Source organism: Ochotona curzoniae, unplaced genomic scaffold, assembly GCF_017591425.1.
Source record: "Ochotona curzoniae isolate NIBS_2020 unplaced genomic scaffold, NIBS_Ocur_1.0 contig_2599, whole genome shotgun sequence".
In the NCBI taxonomy this organism is placed as follows: domain Eukaryota; kingdom Metazoa; phylum Chordata; class Mammalia; order Lagomorpha; family Ochotonidae; genus Ochotona; species Ochotona curzoniae.
The window spans coordinates 1,068,083-1,089,176 of record NW_024465520.1 but is presented as its reverse complement, the minus strand read 5'-3'; the positions used below and the strand labels follow the sequence as shown (position 1 = coordinate 1,089,176).

General features: G+C 48.4%; 1 protein-coding gene across 1 annotated transcript in view; it reads left to right on the top strand.

Moving 5' to 3' along the window:
• The window catches only part of PCOLCE2 (procollagen C-endopeptidase enhancer 2), a 51,406-nt gene that overhangs the window by 19,850 nt on the left and 10,462 nt on the right, over positions 1–21,094 (top strand). Inside the window, exons 3-6 of the mRNA XM_040974906.1 lie at positions 7,376–7,631; positions 10,961–11,085; positions 13,813–13,949; positions 20,652–20,806. Of these exons, the coding sequence (XP_040830840.1) occupies positions 7,376–7,631; positions 10,961–11,085; positions 13,813–13,949; positions 20,652–20,806 (673 nt within the window). The remainder of the gene's footprint in view (positions 1–7,375; positions 7,632–10,960; positions 11,086–13,812; positions 13,950–20,651; positions 20,807–21,094) is intronic.

Here is a 21,094-nt window from a genome sequence, read left to right as displayed (position 1 = left end):
TTGAGAGATTATAACAAAATAAGCTTCTTGGGACAGATGTATTTGCCAGCATTTGGGGCCATCTTCCACCCATCCTGTGCCCCAGCCTCCCCCAGGAGGCACTGCTGGGTTTTGGGTCCTCTGCACCCTTGGCTGTGTGGATTCCTCCATGCCTGATGTATGATGTTGTGCTAGCAGCTGTTGGTGAATATTTGTTGATTGACAAGGCAAATAACCAAAAGGCACAGAGTCCCTAAATCATGTACAAAATAATGAACAGGAAACAATTATGTATATAAATTAAAGATAAGGATTTTTTTTTTCTGTCTGTTATCCTCACCTCCATTGTTCTGTACTGTCTGATCCCCAGCTCCTCGTCGGTTTGTTTACTCAGACACAGATAAATCTGAGCCGAACAGGCCTGCCGTGCAAGGTGCACACCTGTACAATCAGAGGAGGATATGTCATGGGCATGTGTGAGAAGTGGGTGCCAAGGACCCCGCTGAAAAAGACAGGCAAGACATTGTCACGGGGTCTGGGTTTCAGGAGGAGCCGCAGGGAGTTGGGGTGAGGGCAGATCCTCAGCACAGGTGGTTTTGTTGACGCTGTTGTTGTTCGTTTGTTTGTTTGTTTTGCCCCAACTTTGAAATTAGGATGGGGTCAGTTTTCTGACATGTGAAGAAAACTGGTCCAGGCAGGGAACACACATGTGACCTTATGGAGGTGGGAAGGGAAGCGAGCTAGCTAGCTTTCCCTGAGGGCGGGAGATCAACCTCCTGGAGTAAGGTGTGATGGACAAGATCAGAATGCTGTGTGGGGAGTGGCCTTGCTCCTTACGATTCTCAGGAGTTGGGGACTTCATCCTGTAGGTCCTGGGGGCTGTTCTGCCACTTTTCATCCTTTTAGCCATTCAACAGCTTTTCATGCAACCTGTGGCTGTTGAAAACCAGTGGGACAACTTCAGGTATCAGTGGAGAAACCTAGAGGGTCTAAGGTCATTTCATTTGTCCTGGGCAGTTCTGATATCTGTAGCTGCCGATCTGGGCACTTGAAGTGATTTACCATTTGTCAGGATTCTGTTAGTTTGTTTAATGTGGCATTTTCTTTTAATTTGAGAGGTTGAGAGGTACAGACCACTCCCCTGTGCGAGCTGACAGTCCAAATGTCCACAGCAAAGCTGGGGGCTGGGGACTTAACCCAGGTCTCCCACAGGAGTGCCAGGAACTCAGCCACCATCATGGCACCTCCCAAGGTCAGCATTAGCAGGAAGCTGAATACAGGATCAGAGCCAGGAATCCAATCTGGGAACTCCTGTGGCCGCAGGTATTCTAACTGGTGTCCTAACCGCTGGTCTACCTGCTCCCTTCAACAAAGGTTAGTCCTCAGAGTCACTTTAAAATAATCCAGGGCATGTTTGGTGGAGCTTCACCTTACACGTCTGTCCTCTCCCGTGGCCTTGTTTAGCAAGCTCATCAGACAGGCGCAGTGCCCTCATGCAACATGATTAAGTGTGAAGGACAAGTATGGTCAGCTGTCTGTGTCTCCCCAGCCCTTTCTGACACACTGACCCCTTCAGGGACAGCATGCAGGGAGCACACTGGTCCTATGGCCTGGGCACGAGCCACGAGATGCAGGTGGTCCTTCCATCCTTGGGCGATGGGGATACACGTATTGTGTGCTGCTGTTCCAGCCTGCCACATGGGGAGCCACTGCCCTGCCTGGTACCATGACTGGTGAGCTCTACAGGGCCATCAGGCTGCCAGTTGGCTGGTTCTTGGAGAAACATGGGAAGTACAGTTGCTTGTTCCTGTTGAGAAATGGAGGATGTCCCGCAGCAGCATACAAAGTATAATGTGACTGCTTTTGCTGGAGTGTTTTTGAAATTTACTGCTGAGTAGAAATCTCCAGCTTTATTACTTGGCAGTGCTTTTCAGGATCTTACAGCTAAAAAGAAAGCTTAATGAAAAATGAAGCAGTAACTCTCTAGCTCTCAAGAAGGTCAATGCTAAATGCATACCTTGCTCAGATTTGTCATCGCTTGTGTCCACGGTAGGTCCTGGTGACATGCTGAGCCTCAGGAAAGCCAGCAGGTGGACATCCGAGAAAAAAAATGTCCTTCATTCTGACCCTGTCTCCTTCCCCAGGCGTAGCCCAACACAGTGGCTCTTGGCAAGGTGGCCAGGCTCTCTCTCCCTGTCCTTACAGTTTCCACTCCCTGGCTCAGTCTTGCTCTTCCTGGTCACTCCTGGTTGACTTGAGTTCAGTCCCACTCCCCATGCTGAAAGGCCAGGCAACCACCACTGTCCCCACACTGATGCTTCATCCATAGGCAGTGTTTGCAGAAGAGGTGGAAACCCAGTTTCTTGTTCACTTTGTGGCCAGATCTTGAGTCAAAAGACCCTCTTCCTTCTCAGATAAGCAGTATCAGTGGCTGTCATTTGCCTCTCACCTGCACCAAGAGAGAAGTTGGGGTGGCAGCAAGGGTGGATAGTGGCACCTACAGTTAGGCTTTTGCCGTGTCTCCAGACTGGCAGCGAGCACCTGGTGAGGCTGTTTCTCACAGCCCTGGTTGCTACAGATGGCCTGCATGCTCTGCCCTGATGAGCAGCCTGCAGGCAGGCAGAGCTACCCCTATGTTGCTCTTCACGCAGCCTGAGATTCTGGTGCCACACAATTGATCCATGAAGACGTCGTAGGCACGTAAACCCAGCACGATGTCTCCACGGTCGCCCATCACAAAGGGTAAGGACACTAGTGACTGTCCGGCCCTTCGTTTCATCAGGTGACTTAACACAAATGAGCAGGGCTGCTCCGCCAGTGAGCCTGCCAGGTCTCAGCGCCCTCATGCCACACGCGGGCCTTTCCTGCTTGCTGCCCTGGCCCGTGCCATCGAGTGGCTGATCTGGGCAGCTCTCATGCAAGCACTAACTCCTTTGGTTGTAGAGCTCTGCCGCCTTCCAGAACTGCCTGGATCTCTCTCTGGACTCACTCCTTAGAGCTCTGGGAGCACTCCAAGAGAGTTGAATGCAGATTGCATGGCTGGGTCTGGAGCAGGGCACATCACCTGTCCATGCATCCTGCTGACCGGGCCCAGTCCAGCTGCGAGGGAGGCTGGAAATGTCTGTGTTCTCTGAGCCCCAGGAGCGGAAACCACACTCAGGAGTCACAGCCTCCGTGGGTTGTGGCATTTTAAGTTGTAGGAAACACTGTGAGGTGGATGCCAGGTGACCTGGGCTTTGCCACCCACCAGTGGAGTGGCCCTGGGCAAGTCATCCTCACCCCCTCAGCTGTAACCACTGTCCCTGTAAGTGTGCCAGGCATGTCCCTGTACTTGTGAGTTTGTATTATTGTATAAATGCATGTGCCTGTGGTAGGAGCTGTGGCCTGCACTTTTTGTTTTCTTTTAAAGATTACAAGAGTTCTAATCAATTACCCAATAATTTTTTTTTTTTGAGCCTGTAAAAATGGGACGGGAGAGACTCTGTTCTCCGTTGTCTATAATGTGGTGGTAAGGCAGCTGATGAATAATGGATGCAGGCCTCTGAGTCAAGTGACTGTGGAACTCAGGATGTGACACTTGAGCTGAGACCTGAATCAGGAGGTAGAGGCAGGCACATGACGGCCAGGGACTGCAGGTGTGCCAAGCAGAGGGATCGATTTGCACAAAGACCCCGAGGTAGAAACCAGCTCGGAGGGGCCCTGGAGTAGCCAAGTGCTGGCGTGAAAGCCAACATGGTGTGTGAAAGGGGCAGGAGGAGAGACAGGAGCCATTGTCCCCAGGCCTTCCTCTCTCTGCCTCGGCTTGCTCCCCTGGGTGAGTTGTGCTGTGGGTTCCACGGGGCTGGTGAAGGAGTGACATGGAGTATCATGTGGGCAGTGCTTGGGGAAACAGTTGGCATGCACTAAGCGCGTGCCCTGTCCTCCTGGTGATGATGTCATTTCTAGTGCAGGGGGAGTGTCATCCTATGGTGCTTGGTGTACTTGGGCTGCACTTGAAGGCAGTGAGGGTTTCAACTCCTTTTAGACATCAAGAGAGGCTGAAGTCTTTTCCGTGAAATCCCCAACAACACAAGAGTGTCCGGTGACCCACATAGTACCAGGTGGAAACCGGCTGCTCTGCTTCTAATCCAACTCTGTGATAATGTCCCTGGGAAAGCAGTGGAGTGCGGCCCAGGCTTGGGCTCCTGCATCCATGTGGGAGATCTGGAAGAAGCTCCTGGCTCCTGCCTTCGGCCTGGTGCTGCCCGCACCATCGCTGCCGTTGAGGAATGAACCCGTGGATGGAGGATCTTTTTTCTTTTCTCTCTTCCTCTGTCTGCATAACTTTCAAATATATAAATGTCTTTTAAAAAACTGTTATTTCCTTCCACTAATCAAAATGTATGTGATTTTTTAAGCACATACACAGTTTTCCTTTAAAAAGACTACTATGGATGCAGGAGCGAGCTATTCTAAGCTTCTGATTTATCGCCTTCCTGAAGGTAGTCTAGATATTGGTGCATAATGTGTGTGTGGGTTTCTGGGTTCCATCGGGGGGGGCATGCAAGATGACCTTGCCAAGCCCTATGTGGATAGTCGGGCCGTGCATCAGAGTACACTGTTCCCATGGTCTGTTTGCAGAGGAGAGAAATCTTAGAAGATTCTAACAATAGCTGTAAACAAACAAAAAAATTCAAACGTGCTTCAAAAACAGGTCATTTTTCTTAAAGTTGTAGATGTGTTGGGGAAGGTGACAGTACAGACATAGGATCATGGTCATTCCTCCAGAAATGGACTCCTGCCCACAGAAGCTGACTTCGTGTCTGCATTTTGCCCATAGAGTCCTGCCAGTGTAAACCATCAATGCAAAATGCAGTTGCCCTGTTCTCTGGCAGGAGTCCCAGTACTAGGAGCTTGGCATGTTTGCCCATGACAGGCAGGCCGTCCCAGGGGCTGTGGGGTGAGCTGAGGTCACTCTGGCAGCACTGGGCATTGGCCCACACAGGACTGGACTGTGGATGGGAAAAAAAGCGTTGATGCAGATAACAGATTCCCTGGCCAGCATCGCCTCCTGAGATAGGGATTTCTGTCCAGCTGCCAGCAGAAAAGTGTCTTGAGTGAGCTCTAAGGTTTCCCTGCAGATACACATCTTCTCTGGTCAAGAGTGACTCAAACAAAGCCCCTGGAGCTGCAGAGCCAGGGTGGATGGGAAATGTTATATGTGGGGCTGCCTGCCCACTCCTGTTGTGTGTGCGAAGAGCCTGGCAGTTCTTTCACTCCCTACACCTGGTAAGGTTGGCTGCCTCCTTGGGGCTGTGCCCTGTGCCTGGGGGAGGAGCAGTGAGCAGGGCAGGAAGCCCCTTGCCCCCGGGAGCTGCCTCTGTGGGCCAGACAGGGAGACTGTGCATGGGTGAGTGGGTGAGCAAATGGGTGGCTCCCCCAAGCTTGGAAGCCTTGGGCTGGGCTGCGTGGCTCACTGGGTAGGGTCCACTTTGGGGATTGTGGAGTGTCTGGGAGTGACTCCAGGAGGAGGCAGTCCTGAAACAGACCCTAAGTGTGAGTGAGAGAAGGGCAGAAATGATCCAGTGTTCCATGCAGGTAAAAGAGTTTGTGAAAACCCAGTAATCTCATTTTGTATTTTGCCTTTCTCCTCTTCCTCAACATTGCCCAGACTGTGCAGTGCTGTCTATAGCATTGTTGATTTTCATTTCTTTTCAAAATGGACTAAAAATATAACTACTTTGCATGTACATATCTCATATTTTATAAGAAGATTATGAATGGCAGGAAGGGAAACCTATGCAATGCATGGCAGGAGGAGGATGGAGGAATAGAACTCGGGATGGGGGCAAAGGAAATGTTATTTTTATCTGAAATGTTTTAGTCACTTAAATGAGACTTTAAGAGGCCAACATTGTGGGGCAGCAGTAAGCCACTGCCTGAGCTGCCTGGCATCCCGAATGCGCGCTGGGTTGAGTTCCGGATGCTCTTCTTCTAATCCAGCTCCCTGTTAATATGTTGGGAAAGCTGCAGATGGTTCAAGTGTTTATCCATCTACGCTCTCTTGGGAGATCTCAGTGGTGTTCCTGGCTCCTGGTTTCGGCTTGGCTCAGCCCCCAGCATTATGGCCTTGGGAGAGTAAACCAGTGGATGGAAGATCTTCCTCTGTTAACTCTCCTTTCAAATCAATAAAGCTTCGGTAGGGAGTAAAAGGCAATTCCGGATGGTTGGTGCGTGAGTGTAAGTCACACTGTCCATACAGAGATCCTGCAGATGGGCTGTGGGGTGTTGCAGTGGGAGGGGCTGCTGCACTGTGTGCTTTCCCAGGTCCTCCAGTCAGGAGCTTTGTCTGGGCAGCAGTGAGGGCCACTCTGAAGGACAGATGCTGCGTTATGCTGAAAGGCTCGCATAGCAGGCCTGGGACCTTCCCCTGCCCCTGGTTGACTGCGGTCCACTGCCACTGGTACGGATCCGCTTGGCATCCTTTCAAAAGAACTGTGGCCAGGGCCAGGGTTCTTGGGGTTAGTCCATGATGCAACCGAGCTTATGCTCCTTCTGAGACAGCACTCCAGCTGTCCAGGGCAGAGAGCAGGCCTGCAACTTTGGTTCCTTTGGGACAGAGTGTCGCAGGCTGGCAGTCCACGTGTGCCCTAATCAACAGGGCACACCAAGTCCTGTCCAGGGGCCAGGGTGGAGGCCACCGAGCGGGCCGCGCTGCTGCTCCTGGAGGCAGCCCTCCAGGGCCGCACTGCTCCTGCCTTCATGTTCTGCTCTGAAGCTAGGGTGAAGAAGATTTACGTAAAAGGCAAAACCTCCTGATTTTAATCATGAGTGCATTGTGTTTTGAGGGTGCTCGGCTCATGTGGGAGCAGGGTCCCAAGGCTTCGGGTCATCCTCGACTGCTTTCCCAGGCCACGAGCAGGGAGCTGGATGGGAAGTGGAGCAGCTGGAACAGGAATTGGTGCCCAGATGGGATCCAGTGCAGGCAGGGCAAGGACTTTAGCCACTAGGCTACTGCGCTGTGCCCCTGTAAGAAATATTCTAACAGTTTCTTAGCCAAGTAGTAACTGTGGGTGCCACAGGGTGTTTCGGAATATGCAGGAATATCCTAAACAGCAGTCATAGCTGATATTCTTTGCAAACAGCAGCTTATCTATATTTTACAGTTTTGTAAAGAAAAACTATTAAGGAATAAGACTGTGTGCCCCAGAGAATCATGGAATCGGTCAAAAGAGAACACATGTTTGTGCATGGGGTGCGGTGGGGTGGCAAGCTTCCCTGCCTTAGATTTCAGAAGAGAGAAAACCATCACAGTGGGATGCTTGCACTGTACCCGGTCGCGCTAAGGACTGGCTGATTACGATGGGCTCACATTCCGTTTTCCTGACGGTCTCTTAACTGGGCCTTCTCTTGGCAGGTCCCCGAAGGAAAAGTTGTCGTTCTTAACTTCAGGTTCATCGACTTGGAGAGTGACAACCTGTGCCGCTATGACTTCGTGGACGTGTACAACGGCCATGCCAACGGCCAGCGCATCGGGCGCTTCTGCGGCACCTTCCGGCCGGGAGCTCTCGTGTCCAGTGGCAACAAGATGATGGTGCAGATGATTTCCGATGCCAACACCGCGGGCAATGGCTTCATGGCTATGTTCTCTGCTGCTGAGCCAAATGCAAGAGGTATTGTCACCTCGTGATGGCAGTCATAGCCCCGATGGCGTCACGATTCGGGAACGCCTGCTGTGTGTCCAGCAAGGCTCTAGGCACTCCATAGAAATATTCACTTCCTTGATCTGAAACCTAAGAACAGCTCCTCCAACACAGAGGGCTAGCAAATGCCCCCAAACCAGCAGCAGACGATTGAAAACCACTGTCTTCAGAAAAAGCACCATGTATTCTTACACATGGAACGAACACGTGAGGCTCACATATAGATACACACAAACATCTCGGAGACACACCTGTTCTCCAGAGCTGTCCCTTGTCTGAAGTGGTCACCACCAGGCGTTCCAGGGCATCTGTGTGCACTGACAGCCGCCTGTGTGCTTCGGAAACAGCTTTCTAACGATGAAAATGCGATCCCGTATTCATTTTCTTGGGGTGCCATTTCTTGGGGTGCTCTCATATCGGGTCGTGTGTTTATAGGTGAGCTCCCCAGGGGAGACGCCTCTGCCCTGGGTAGGCGGCTGCGGGGGAGCGGGGTGTGGAAGCTTTCAGCTCTCATTGGAGGGCATGCCCTCATCTCTTCCAGGCTTGGGTGGTGTGCAGCATTACCAGCGGGCCGTGTCAGAGGTCAGGCTCTGGGAACAGGACAGCCAGGAGGCTTGGCAGGAAATTCTGGCAGGAGACAGGATAACGGAGATGTAAATTATGAAAGTGTGAAGAAGGAGAAAATCTTGAATTAGTTAAAGCCAAACCAGGTACAGAAGCATCACAGCATTTTTTAATGCGCTGGAGTAAAACTGTCAGCTAGATTCTATAGCCAGTCTTAAAAAAAAAAAAAGTGAAGGGCCCAGCGCGGTAGCCTAGTAGCTAAGGTCCTCACCTTGCACACACCAGGATCCCATATGGGTGCTAATTCTAATCCTGGCTGCCCTACTTCCCATCCAGCTCCCTGCTTGTGGCCTGGGAAAGCATGGCCCAAAGCCTTGGGACCCTGCACCTGTGTGGGAAACCCAGAGGAGGCTCCTGGCTTCATATTGGCTCAGTTCTGAGCATTGTGGTCACTTGGGAGGTGAAGCATCAGACAGAAGATCTTCCTCTCTGTCTTCTCTTCTTTGAATATCTGACTTTCTAATAAAAATGAATAAAATCTTTTAAAAAAGAAAGTGAAACACACAGCTGCAGAACACTCCAGATACTTGAAAGACGTTTCACGCTTGTACAGTAGGAACTGTCGAAGGAGGTTCTTTAGGTTGGAAGGAACGTCCCGTGGCGGGCCACCTGAAGGAACGCTGGCCGTTGGAAATGAACGTGTTGATTTCTTTTGATTTTCTTATTTTCAAAAGGTCCACTTATCTTGTAAAAGTCCACGTAGCCCTGTGTTGTAGGGTGTTACACCGCCCGCCCGGCAGAGGGCAGGAGCTCAGCGGAGCTTCACTGTTGTGCTTGCGTGCACACATCCAGGTGCAGTGCGCACAGGTGCGGCGTGAACTATAGGTGGGCTGTGATGGAGCTGCCTGGGGACATGCAGGGATTACAGGGACATGTCACAAGGTTCAAATAGCATTGCGGAAGTTAGAACACTAGAACGCAACTTTCTTGAAGGTGGTTCCGTCTCCGCCTCCTCTCAGCCAAGGAAGGGTGAGACAGATGGGAAAGAAGCAGCGTATCATCACGTGGATTAGCTTTGAAGGATGAGACTCTAATAGTTGTTGTTAGAACGCGTTAAAAAGAATACCCGACTACAGGTTTTCTCCAAGAAAGTACCTGAAATACAAAGACCAAAAATAGGTTGAGAATAAAGGGTCGGAAAATGAAAACGCATGCTGTTAAAAATACAGTGCTGTAAATATGAATGGACAGCCTGTAAGTGGCATGGGTGGGGAAGGGATGGACAGCTTGCGGGTGATGGCTTCTGTGTCATCATGGGAGTCTGAGTTACGTGTGCCCACAGCTAAGATCTGTGCATTCAGAGTGTGTGAGCTTACCCGCCCACCCACCAGACTATCAGAATAAAAAGAAGGAAGCAAGCGCTGGGGTTTGAGCAGCAAAATAGAATAGCAGAATGACGGTAATTGTTCAAAGTGGATAATGGGTCTATTAGAGGTCTTTATGTTATTTTATGTAATTTGTAGATGCATGGAATTTTCTTTAACAAACCAAGGCGTTTGAAGTTATTCCAACCCTCAATTTGGACAGTATAGTTTCCTAAACTTACAGATTTAAGAATAATTGTCTTCTATACCAAAGATATATTCTACTAGTATGTATTAATTGCTGCGCAAGTCTGGTCAGTTAAATTCAAGTAACTTTAAATTCTGAGTTCTGCATTAAAGTAACTTTCTGAACTGGCCCCTCCGTGGAATGCCGACACCACAGAGGGTATCTTTACCCACCCCACCACAGCACTGACCCCAGCTCTCTTGTTTGAAAGACACAACTCAGGAGCTGCCTGTGCCTTTATTGACCACGTGGTGTGACTTGAGGAAGCTCAAGGGCAAATGAATCTGTAGGATCAGGCTGGGCGAGGGGTATCGCTCTGCTTAGTACACTGGTGTGGCACGTGGCAGTGCCTGGCACGCATTCCCGCTCTTGGCTCCAGCGTCCTGTTGAGGCAGACCCTGGGAGCACCAGTCATTCCTGCACCCAAAGGAAGGCCGAGTCCCTAGCTCCTGTCTGCTGGCCAGTCCAGTCCTGGCTCGGCCATCGCAGGGGAGTACACCGGAGTTCTGTCTCTATCTCTCAGGTAAATACTGTTTTTTTTGGTGAATGAAAATTGGTAAACTTATTTTGGTGCAACATTATTTTAAATCCATGCACTTTTTTGTAGTACACATTATCCAGGAACTTTATATGACTTCTCATATCTGCATGGATTTAAAAAAAAAAGTTTTGTGCCAAAATAAACTTTTAATTCTATTTCCCATGGACTTTTTTCCCCTAAGATTTATTTATTTTGATTGCAAAGTCAGATATATATAGAGAGGAGGATCTTCCATCGGCTGATTCACTCCCCCAAGTGAGCGCAATGGCCAGAACAGGAGCCAGGAGCCTCTTCCAGGTCTCCCACACAGGTGCAGGGTCCCAAAGCTTTATGCTGTCCTCGACTGCTTTCCCGGGCCACAAGCAGGGAGCTGGATGGAAAGCGGGGCTGCCGGGATTAGAACCGGTGTCCATATGGGATCTTGGTTTGCACTCGGCTTCCGCGCTGGGTCCTGGATTTTTTGAAGTGCCCTGTGGTATCAGCTAACGTTTCACACGTGTGATCTTGCTGTGACTATACTGCTGTACCCAATATCAGTGTATACGCGTCTGCAATGCTTTTCCTCTGTGTTTGCTCACTTCAGGAGATCAGTACTGTGGAGGACGCCTGGAAAGACCTTCTGGTTCTTTTAAAACCCCCAACTGGCCCGACCGGGATTACCCTGCAGGAGTCACTTGTGTGTGGCACATCGTAGCCCCAAAGAATCAGGTGAGGGTCCCTGCCAGTGTGGGCTGGCCTGTGCCGAGTGGGCGGAGCCTCTGAGTGTCCAGTGTGGGGCTTACCTGAGAGCCGAGGACACCGAGGCTCTGCAGGACTCAGGTGTTTCTGCATAAGATCAAGTTTGAAGTCAACCCTTTTCACTGTTTGACTTGCAAGGCCTTAGATTTAGTTGCCTAATTTCCAGTTTGCACAACACGTGCTAAACAAATCCCATGGCAGATATTCTGAGCCTGACGTTAGCATGGACTGACTGTGGGAGGGGCCCTGTGTGTTTCCGGCCCTGCGTGCAGTCGCCACAATGGCCGGTGAGGAAGTTTACAGGCTTGGCTGTTGCAAAGCAGAGCTCGAGCAGAGCACACCATCCCTGCAGAGAACTCTGTCTGCTTTAGGGGGTTTGTGGTTATGTAAAAGAAAACCGCAGCAGGTTCCCCACGAGGGGCTTCGTTCACTGCTTTGAAGGGAGAGGAGTTTCCCCGTAGTTGAGTTGTATGAATTTTTGCTCTCTCTGGAAACCACCTTCAGAACTTACTGATAGAATTTGGCATAGGAATAGATGAAACTTTGTAGACTTAAAAATGACTTTGTAAAACTTATTCTAATTATAAATGCTGTAACCTGGAGTTTAACCCAAATACTAGAAGATGTTGTATCAAAACATTTTTTTCTAGATCGTTCCTTCATAAGGATGTCCAGTGCTATTTGACATACATACTTTTAATATAAAAATTTTGAGGCAACTAAGCTATGCAAGCAGTGCTTTGAATGCATATCTGCAATGTTTTCACACACCTGAGTGAGAATCCTACAACTGCACATATTTTAAAGAAAAAGTCATTGATATAATGCAAGATTCTCTAAATCTGCTGCAGATTGTTGTTTAAAATTACATTTCTGAAACACTGAAGTCGTTATCTAATTGTTGAGAAAGGCTTTGATCATTTTCTGCTCTGTCACATCTCTGGCTCTGTTTCACCAAATGATTTGCACTTAGTTTTGTGATTACAGTTTAGCATCGCTTTCCGTCATTTCCCCTCTGGTTACTGAACATGTCAGTTTGATGTTCCTACTGTGGAGTTGGGCTCCAGCCCGTTGAGTTTTCAGTCTCTGTTGCCGTGATTGAGATCACCGGCAGCTCTGTCCAAAGGAGGAAACGTCATGGGAAAGCGAAGTCCTAAATCAGTGCACGGCGGTGGGAAGTTTCTACTTTTAAGAAATTGCCTCCACTTTTAATCATGTCCTTCTCCTCTAGTTTCTTACTTAAAAAATAAAAACCTAAACATTTTTACGTGCTAATTTCTCAGTTGAGAACAATCAGCCGATGTTTTAATGCACTGCGAAGTATCTTATTAGTCAGCAGTAAGAAGTCAGTGGCCTCAGAGAGGAAGTCATTGAAATTTACAATGTAAAGCAGTGTTGAGTATGAACACGCTGTTGTGCACGCGCCCTGTACAGGTGTGGGATTAGGCAAGCCCACGTGTGCCTTTACATCCTTCCGTGACTGTGTAGAAGTCTTCTTTAGCTAATGAGAATTAAAGCTTATTGTCAAATAGGATCACTGTCCCTTTGGGTTCCCTGAAGTTACGCAAGGTTCCTGTCCCCCTGCAAGAGTGGATCTCAACTTCTGGGTGCCCTGGGTATTAGCCGGGTCAAGGAGTGTGTCTTTGACCCGCATGCTGACCGTGCTCCTTAAAAAAGGATTCAAACGGAAACGCTTGGCTGCCCATTAGATAACAATTTTCTATTCATCTGAATAATTTCTGCACACTGTTACTGGTACCAGCACAGCAAAAATAAGAACTGAGAATTCTAGCTCTGACTTTGCGTATCAGCATTGTCTGAGCTGCCACATTCCAAGGAGACCGTGCTTCAAATATACTGTAAGAACTCACTGCAGGCCATTCCCACTTCTCTGAATCATGGGCCTAAAAATGCGTCTGCTTATGTATGATAGTGATTAAGCCTACTTCCTGGCAAAGTGCAGCAATCCTATGCAAGCATTTCACACCCCCATCCCCTCACCATACCCGGACATGCGCTAACAGGGGGCACCTTGGATAATACATTTTAGAAACATTTTTGTCACTTTGCTTCTAGAGGAGCGTGGAGTTGGTAGGCAGTCCCCAGGTCACATTCAGTTATCCAGTTGTTGTCATTCATTCTTTGGTTTAGTGAGGTACAGTTGGCAACTACGAAATGACATATCTACAATACACAGTGTGCTCTTCTGATACATCAAACACCGTATTGTGACAGGATGCTCACAGTCAAGCTAACATATCCGTCATATCCCATGGTTAGGTTTTTATTTGTGAAGGTGTGTGTTGTAAGAGCATCTCAGATCTCCCCGCGGTGTGCAGGTCCACAGTCGCCAAGCTGGGCACTAGCGCTGCAGGCGCAGTCCACCTTCACATAGCTCGCTAGAGTTCATTCGTGTCCACATGCTTTTCAACAGAAATGCCGAGTTCAAGATCCTCCTGGAGTAGATCTGGGTTTGAAACAATTTTTGGGATGACAAAAATGAAAAGAAAACAGGTTTTTTGTTTAAAAAAAAAAAACAAACGAACGAAAAAAATAAGTAACGAGAAAAGCAGAATGAATAAAATTTGTTTTTACTAAAGAAAATCCTATGTGTTACACCTGAGGGGAGAGGAAGAATTGCATTTGCAGTCATTCCGCAATGCTAATTGGGTGCTTCTAATCTTGTTCTCTCTAAAGCTTATAGAATTAAAGTTTGAGAAGTTTGATGTTGAGCGAGACAACTACTGCCGCTATGATTACGTGGCCGTGTTCGATGGTGGGGAAGTCAACGATGCTAGAAGAATCGGCAAGTACTGCGGCGACAGTCCGCCGGCGTAAGTACGGCCTACTTATGGCATCACTAGCCTGGCTCTTTTTTTAAATTTTTACTTATTTTGCAACACAGAAAGGCAGAGGGAGAAGAGTGGCAGAGAATATTCCCTTTCGCTGACCGTTCCTCAAAGGCCGTGATGGCGGGGCCTGAGTGAGGAGCCACAGCGCGGGTCACCCACAAACCCCTTTTCCTTCCTCCTTTCTCACATCCATTGCTCTGTGTACAAATATATATATATAAAACACCTATATATATATATATATATAAAAGCTGCAATTGAAATTCCTGAACTTGCTTCCTTAGTCACCATCTCTTCCCGCTCTTAGGCATAACCATCAGTATGTGTACCATACCACTTGATTTATGCATTCATTCCTATGATTTCCCACAGACACAATTAAATTCAATGTATTTTTCAATTCTCATTCATTCTTAATTAGGTTTTTAAAAAGCTTTAGTTTTAATTTTTTATTAGGAAGTCAGATATACAGAGAGGAGAGACAGTGAGAAAGATCTTCTGTCCATGGGTTCACTCCCTAAGTAGCCACAATGATAAGAGACCAGGAGCCTGGAGCCTCTTCTGGATCTCCCACACGGGTGCAGGCTCCCAAGGCCTTGGGCCGTCCTCAACTGCTTTTCCAGACCATAAGCCAGGAGCCGGATGGGAAGCGCAGCCCCTGGGATTAGAAGCAGCATGCATATGGTATCCCGGTGCATGCAAGGCGAGGACTTTAGCTGCTAGGCTACCACACCAGACCTATATAATTAGGTTTTATGAGATTAAGAATGTTTTGATACACACGGGTTAATTACAGATCAAATATAAACCTACCCAATTCTGTTTTTCCGACTGGTTGTTGGAGAAAGGTCCATTTCTAGGTTATTACAAAAGGTGTCCCTCTGAATTCTTTGTCCAGTGTGGCTATAACAAAATGCCACACATGGAGTGAGATGGAATGATGGATTATTTTCTTGGAGTTCTGCAAGTCAGCGGTGTAGAAATTGGCACCCCTGGGCTAACCCGTGTCAGCAGGCGGTTTGCTTCTGGAAGCTCTGAAGGAGCCTGGGCCCCCTGGGCCTTTGTTCAGTGACTGTCCGCAGCCTTCAGAGCACAGCGCTCGCTCCTGGCTCCTGGGTCGGGCTTCCTTCGCTCCTGCACACAGCTCTCCTTCTTTTCCATGACGTCGTGGTTCCAGAGGGGGATCACTCAGTGATGTGGGGTACTCCTGCTCCCTTAAGATTCATAACCTAAGCATACGAAGTCCCTTTGCCATCACAGGTTCCAGATGTGGCCATCGTTGGGGACCAGTAGTTCAACCAACACACCTTCTTTACTAAAGCCAGTCCTTGCATCGCTTTCCTCGCTCTGACCTCTGCTTTTGTTCTTCGGAATCTTTCCTCGATCACTTAGGTATCCTAGCGCAGACAGCGAAAGAGCGATCACGCCAGACACGTGTGAGGGTGTTAGGAGGGGCCTTAGTTAGCCAGGCTTGGCGACGGCAGCACCTGCTGCACTCCTGGAACCGCTGAGCACATGGCCGAAGCCAGGGCTTGTTGAAGCTGTCATTCCACGCATCAGCCAGGGATTTCCGGTCAGTTCCTGGGTTTCAGATCAATCAACTTGCATCTTAAGCCAGTCAGACACAGACGTGTGTGGTTGTGTTTAGCCACAGTTGAAACCCGGTGCTGCCCTGGGGTGCTCTGCCACAGCTGCGCCCTATTCCACAGTTCGTCCTCCTCCGAGGAATGCAGGGATGGATGCTACGTAGAAAGTCTATCCATTTCAGTTTATACAAGGTCCACATTGAAGTGGACCTTGTAGATTCATGGTTTTATTTATTGGAGATGTAGTCAATACTTTTTTATTTTTTAAAAATACCTATTTGTATTGGAAAGTTAAATCCACAGAGAAGGAGAGACAGAGAGAAAGATCTATCTGCTGGTTCACTCCCTAAGTGGCCACAATGGCTGGAGCTGACCCAATCCAAAGCCAGGAGCCAGGAGTCTCCTCTGGGTCTTTCACGCAGGTGCAGGGTCCGAGGGTTTTGGGTCATCCTCTGTTGCTTTCGCAGGGCACAAGCAGGGAGCTGGATGGGAAGTGAAGCAGCAGGGACATGAACCACCCGCGCCCACCTGGGATCCTGGTGCATGCAAGGCAAGGACTTTAATCATTAGGCTACTGGGCCGGGCCCAGACTTTAATTTTTAAAAAAGATTATTTGAAAGGCAGACTGGCAGAGACCTTCCATCCCCTACTTGACTCCTGCAAATGCCTCCATTCCCTCTCCACCAATGGCTGGGGCTGGTCCGAGCTGAAGCCAGGAGCATGGAACTCCACCGCGGTCCCACGTTGTTTGGCAGGGGCCAAGCACCCGTGCCATGCTCTGCTGCCTTCCCAGGGGGCATCAGCAGACAGCTGGATCCGAAGGGGAGCAGCCAGGACTCACACTTGTGTTCTGAAGAGGGGATACCAGCCCTGCAGCACAATGTCAGGGCCAGGAGCTTTTCTAACGTAGCTTGAATAACGTTTTGTATTTAAAAAATCTATATTTTTAAGGTCACAGAAATATAAAATACTCAAGAATAAATCTGAACAACCTTGAGACAACATCCTAACTAGAAACTTACAGAATTTCCCTAAAGGATATTGAAAAATACCTAAGTAGATGGAGCGGTGTACAATGCCAATGAGTGGGAAGGTGCAAACATTTAAAAAATATTGAACTAAATAAGCTTTTGTTATCCTGGCAGTTGGGTTCTAAAAGGTATGGGGATTTGCAAGGGATTAGGGACCAAGTGAAGCCAGTTCCGTAAAAGCAGCAGCTGGCAGCTGGTGCCTTAGTATGAAGCCACATCAGGTAGCTGCTGTGAGGGGACTGTGGTTTAGAGAGCAGGCCAACTGACTCAAGTGACAGCAGAGACCAGAAAGATGCCCGCCTGTGTCTTCGGCTTGGACTATCACAGCTCAGCAGTGAAAGCAGGGCCCTGCTGGACAGTGGGGCAAGGGGCTGTTTGTATCCAGACGGGGAAAAGGGCTTCATATGATCTCTATTCATAGCTGATGTTACACAGAAATTCATGGCACCTGCACTGGGAACTTACGTGAGAATTTCTGTCTGTCAGAATATTTCTGACGGGCTGCTATGATGGCATAGATGCCGGTTTGTGTCCTTGTTGCTCTGCTTCCCATCCAGCTCCCTGCTTATGATCTTGGAAAAGAGTGGAAGATGACCCAAGTCCTTGGGACCCTATACCCACATGGGAGACCCGGAAGAAGCTGCTGGCTTCGGATCAGCTCAGCTCTGGCCATTTGGTTTGGGGAGTGGATGGAAGATCTCTCTCTCTCTCTTCTCTCTATAAATCTGCCTTCAAATATAAGTAATAAGATAATCTTTATATATATATTATATATATATGGGAAAGGCATGAATATAAGCAGATACTTGTAACATATTATTTGACAAGGCATAGATGCCAAAAGATAACACTAAATCATGGAAATTATTGGAACACACTACAAACCAGTGAAAAAATGGGTAAAAGACATGAAAAGGCATTCCCAAAAGAAGAGGGCCACACAGTGACTAAACTTTTGGAAAGAGTGTAACCTGGCAGCCCATGTTCGGCAGTTCCTCTGTGTGCATCCTGGGAGGCGGCAGGTGGCGGCTCAATGTAGCATGAGCTTTGGGGATAAGTGGATGTTAACCTATCATATCTGTTTGGTTCCGTGTATTAGTAATCCGCTAGAATTCCACCCAAAAGCATTCCTTGCACTCAAGTCGTGTGCTGAGCAATAGGTTAGGTGCGCACAACACAGAAAGCAAAAATGCAGACAGAGAGTGGGAGGGAACAAAACATGGTGGGCAGTTAAATTGGCAAAAGGGTGTCCTGGTAGATTTGTGAGTGGTCCTTTGGCCCAGGCTGGACAAGTGATTAGAGGCAGCTCTTTTTTTTTTTTAAGATTTATTTATTTTTGATTGGAAAGGCAGATTTATAGAGAGAATGAGAAAAAGAGAGAGATCTTCCGTCTGCTGGTTCACTCCCCATGTGACCTCAATGGCTGGAGCTGTGCCGATCTGAAGACAGGAGCCAGGAGCCTCTGCTGGGTCTCCCGTGCAGGTGCAAGGCCCCAAGGCTTTGGGCCATCCTCTGTTGCTTTCGCAGGCCACAGACAGAGAGCTGGAAGAGACGTGGAGCAGCCGGGTCAGGGATTGGTGCCCATATGGAGTGTGCAAGGCGAGGATTTAGCCACTGACCTTTGCTGGGATGGAGGCCTCTCTTTAGAGGAGAGTGCCTCTTTTAGCTTCAAGGCAGACTTGGGGTGAGATGGAGGTCGTGGGAGGCAGACTCATTCCAGGCAGAGAAAATTTCACTAAGAAGGATTCACCAGGGGGAGTTAAATGCCAGTTGTGGAATTGAGACCTTGAGTTAGACTTGAGCCAGAGATGCGGCAGGAGGGTAAAGCTGATTTTCAGATCCCTCCAAGTGCACTCAGGCAGGCGGTGGTCTGCCACTGGTTCTAGGCCCTTCCTGCATGACCAGATGAACAGGGAGGCAAAGGGAGCTGTCTTAGTGGACCGGGTGAAGCCGAGGAGGCAGAGAAGGCGGTAGGGATGACAACAACAGGACACAGAAAGGAGGCAGACCTGGCAGGATTTGATGGTTGGCTGTAAGATTCAAAGGGTGACAGGGGTGACAAAGCAGGGGTGGCTCACAGCACACTGTGCCACCCAGACAGCATCTTGGCCTTCCCTGGGACCTGCCCCTTCAGAGGGGAGCCGAGTGAGATTTCTTCTTGTCTTCCTGCTTATTTGTAACATTAATTTGCAGATAGCAACACTTGGCTGTCTTTTCATGGCGCCGCGATTGTCGCATTTATGACAGCGCCCAATAGAAACATAACAGAAATATATCGTCTTTGTTCCCAAAATACCCTGCCTGAAGAAATTCAATTTCCTCTGCAAGGCCCTGAATGATCACAGTAATTATCCCATCAGGCACAGAAGTGTGGAGTGGAAGTGGTCTCCAGATTTACTTCATTGTGTACAAAAGCTGCTTATTCTAATTCTGTCATTTATGCAAGATTAGCATGTTTTATTTGTGATTATAGATGAGAATTATGTTCAGTGCATTCTATTTAACAGGACATAGTGTTTTTTTTTTAATGCAAAACAGATCATTTTTGTTAAAAGCATGAATCTAGAAGGCATCAGGTCACTTTCCTGACTGGAATCATCAGTAGGTGTCACCAGGCTCACTTTTAGGTTTGTGTCGTCCTTGGCTTACAAAGCACTCATGCAGGATGAAAAGATCTGAGCTTTCTCTGCTGACTGGGTCAAGTGCAGATCTGTGCTCCCTCCAACAGGAGGGAGGAGGAGGCAGAGTGAGAGTTGGCCCAATAATTTCTGTGCTTGATGCCCAAGAAGCAATTTAGCTATAAAGATGCCTCAAAAACGTTTAATTTACTAATTAAGCTGTTTATTTAGTTTTTAAATATAACAGTGGTAAAAACTATTTTTACCACTGTTTAGTAATGGCGTAGCCATGATGTGTCCTGTAACTAGCCCCAAGAGTGAAGCCAGCACTGGTACCTTAATTATCTCCGTGAAGCCTTTAGTGCCAGCTCAAAGACCCCCAGATACAGTGCTCGTCAGTGGTCATTCCTGACCATCAGAACAGAAGGATCAGTTCCCTTCCTAGCCTGTTCCTAATAGAAATTATACACAGAAGTGTTGCCATTCCGGGCATGTACTAGAACTTCCGTTAAGGATGAAATGGGGGTGGGGTGGGCCCTGAGTTCACTCCCATCCCAAAGGAGTACCTGGATTCACGGCAGCTCTGTTCCTGCTTTCTTCCTGCTAATTCACTTTGAGGCAGCAGGTGCTGGCTCCCGTACATGAGTCCCTACCACCCACGTGGGAGACCTGGACTGAGTCCCTCGTCCTGTGCTTTGGCCTGCCAGCACTGGCTGTTGTGGGCATGTCGGGGCATCAGTCGGCGGACCAGCATTCTGTGTGTGTGTCTGTGCATGCACATCCACCCACCTGTCTCTGCCTTTCAAATAACTCAAAAAATTTTTTAAAGAAGAATGAAGTCCCCTTAAGTCCCACAGGCTTGCTCACCCCTTGGTGGGAGCTCCTGAACTGACCTCCTGGCTGTGTCTTTGCTGGGTATGGAACATTGTACACCCATTTGTTAGATCCTTCGTGGTCACCTCTGGCTTGCCAGGTCTGCCTGAAGCCAGTCTCAGCTGAGAGAAGCTGTGCAGTACCCAGTTCAGGCAAGCCTGTGTACCTGGGGAGCAGCCCTGGGGTCACGCCTTCCACTGGGCTCGCGGGCCGCCATGGCCTTTAGAGTCACTGGCTCCTGCATTGAAATTCTGACTTCCCCACATAGTGAGCAGATCACCTGAACCCTCTCAGTGTGAGTTCACATGCAGGTGGCTAACAATAGGGTTATTGTGAGAAGCACTGCATTTGGCTGGGTACGCAGCCACGAAGCTTTAGCTCTCAGCATGCACATTTAGTAGATTTATGACTGCTGTCTTCTTAAAGATTTAACTGTGAGGTTTAAACAAATGGGAAATGTATGACCAGAAATGAGGAAGATGGAAAGCTAGGAAATGTTATATTTTCAGCAAGGTATTGAACATTATACATTCTGTTTTGTTTTGTTTTTTTAATCTTTTTTCTTTCTTCTTTTAGGCCAGTTGTGTCAGAGAGAAATGAACTCCTTATTCAGTTTTTCTCAGACTTAAGTTTAACTGCAGATGGATTTATTGGTCACTACAAATTCCGGCCCAGAAAGCTGCCTGCCACCACAGTGCCACCTGTTACCACCACAGTCCCTGTAACAGCAGGTGCGTTGTTCTGTTTGGAACTTTATGCAGAGACTTCAGGAGTATCTGAATTCTTTTGAAGTAGACAAAAACAGGAGGATACTTGAAACTAAATACATGGCATAGGATGCAAATTCACAGAATATGGCTCCATCAATGAAAGAAAGGTATAGTGTGGGAGACCGCTTGGACCACTATGAGTGCTTATGACCACTTGGAAATTACCCACAAGTGGGGCTAGCAGCAGGTCAAGCTGCTGCTTATGGTGTTGGCTTCCCATACTGGAGTGCTGGTTCGAGTCCTGGTTAC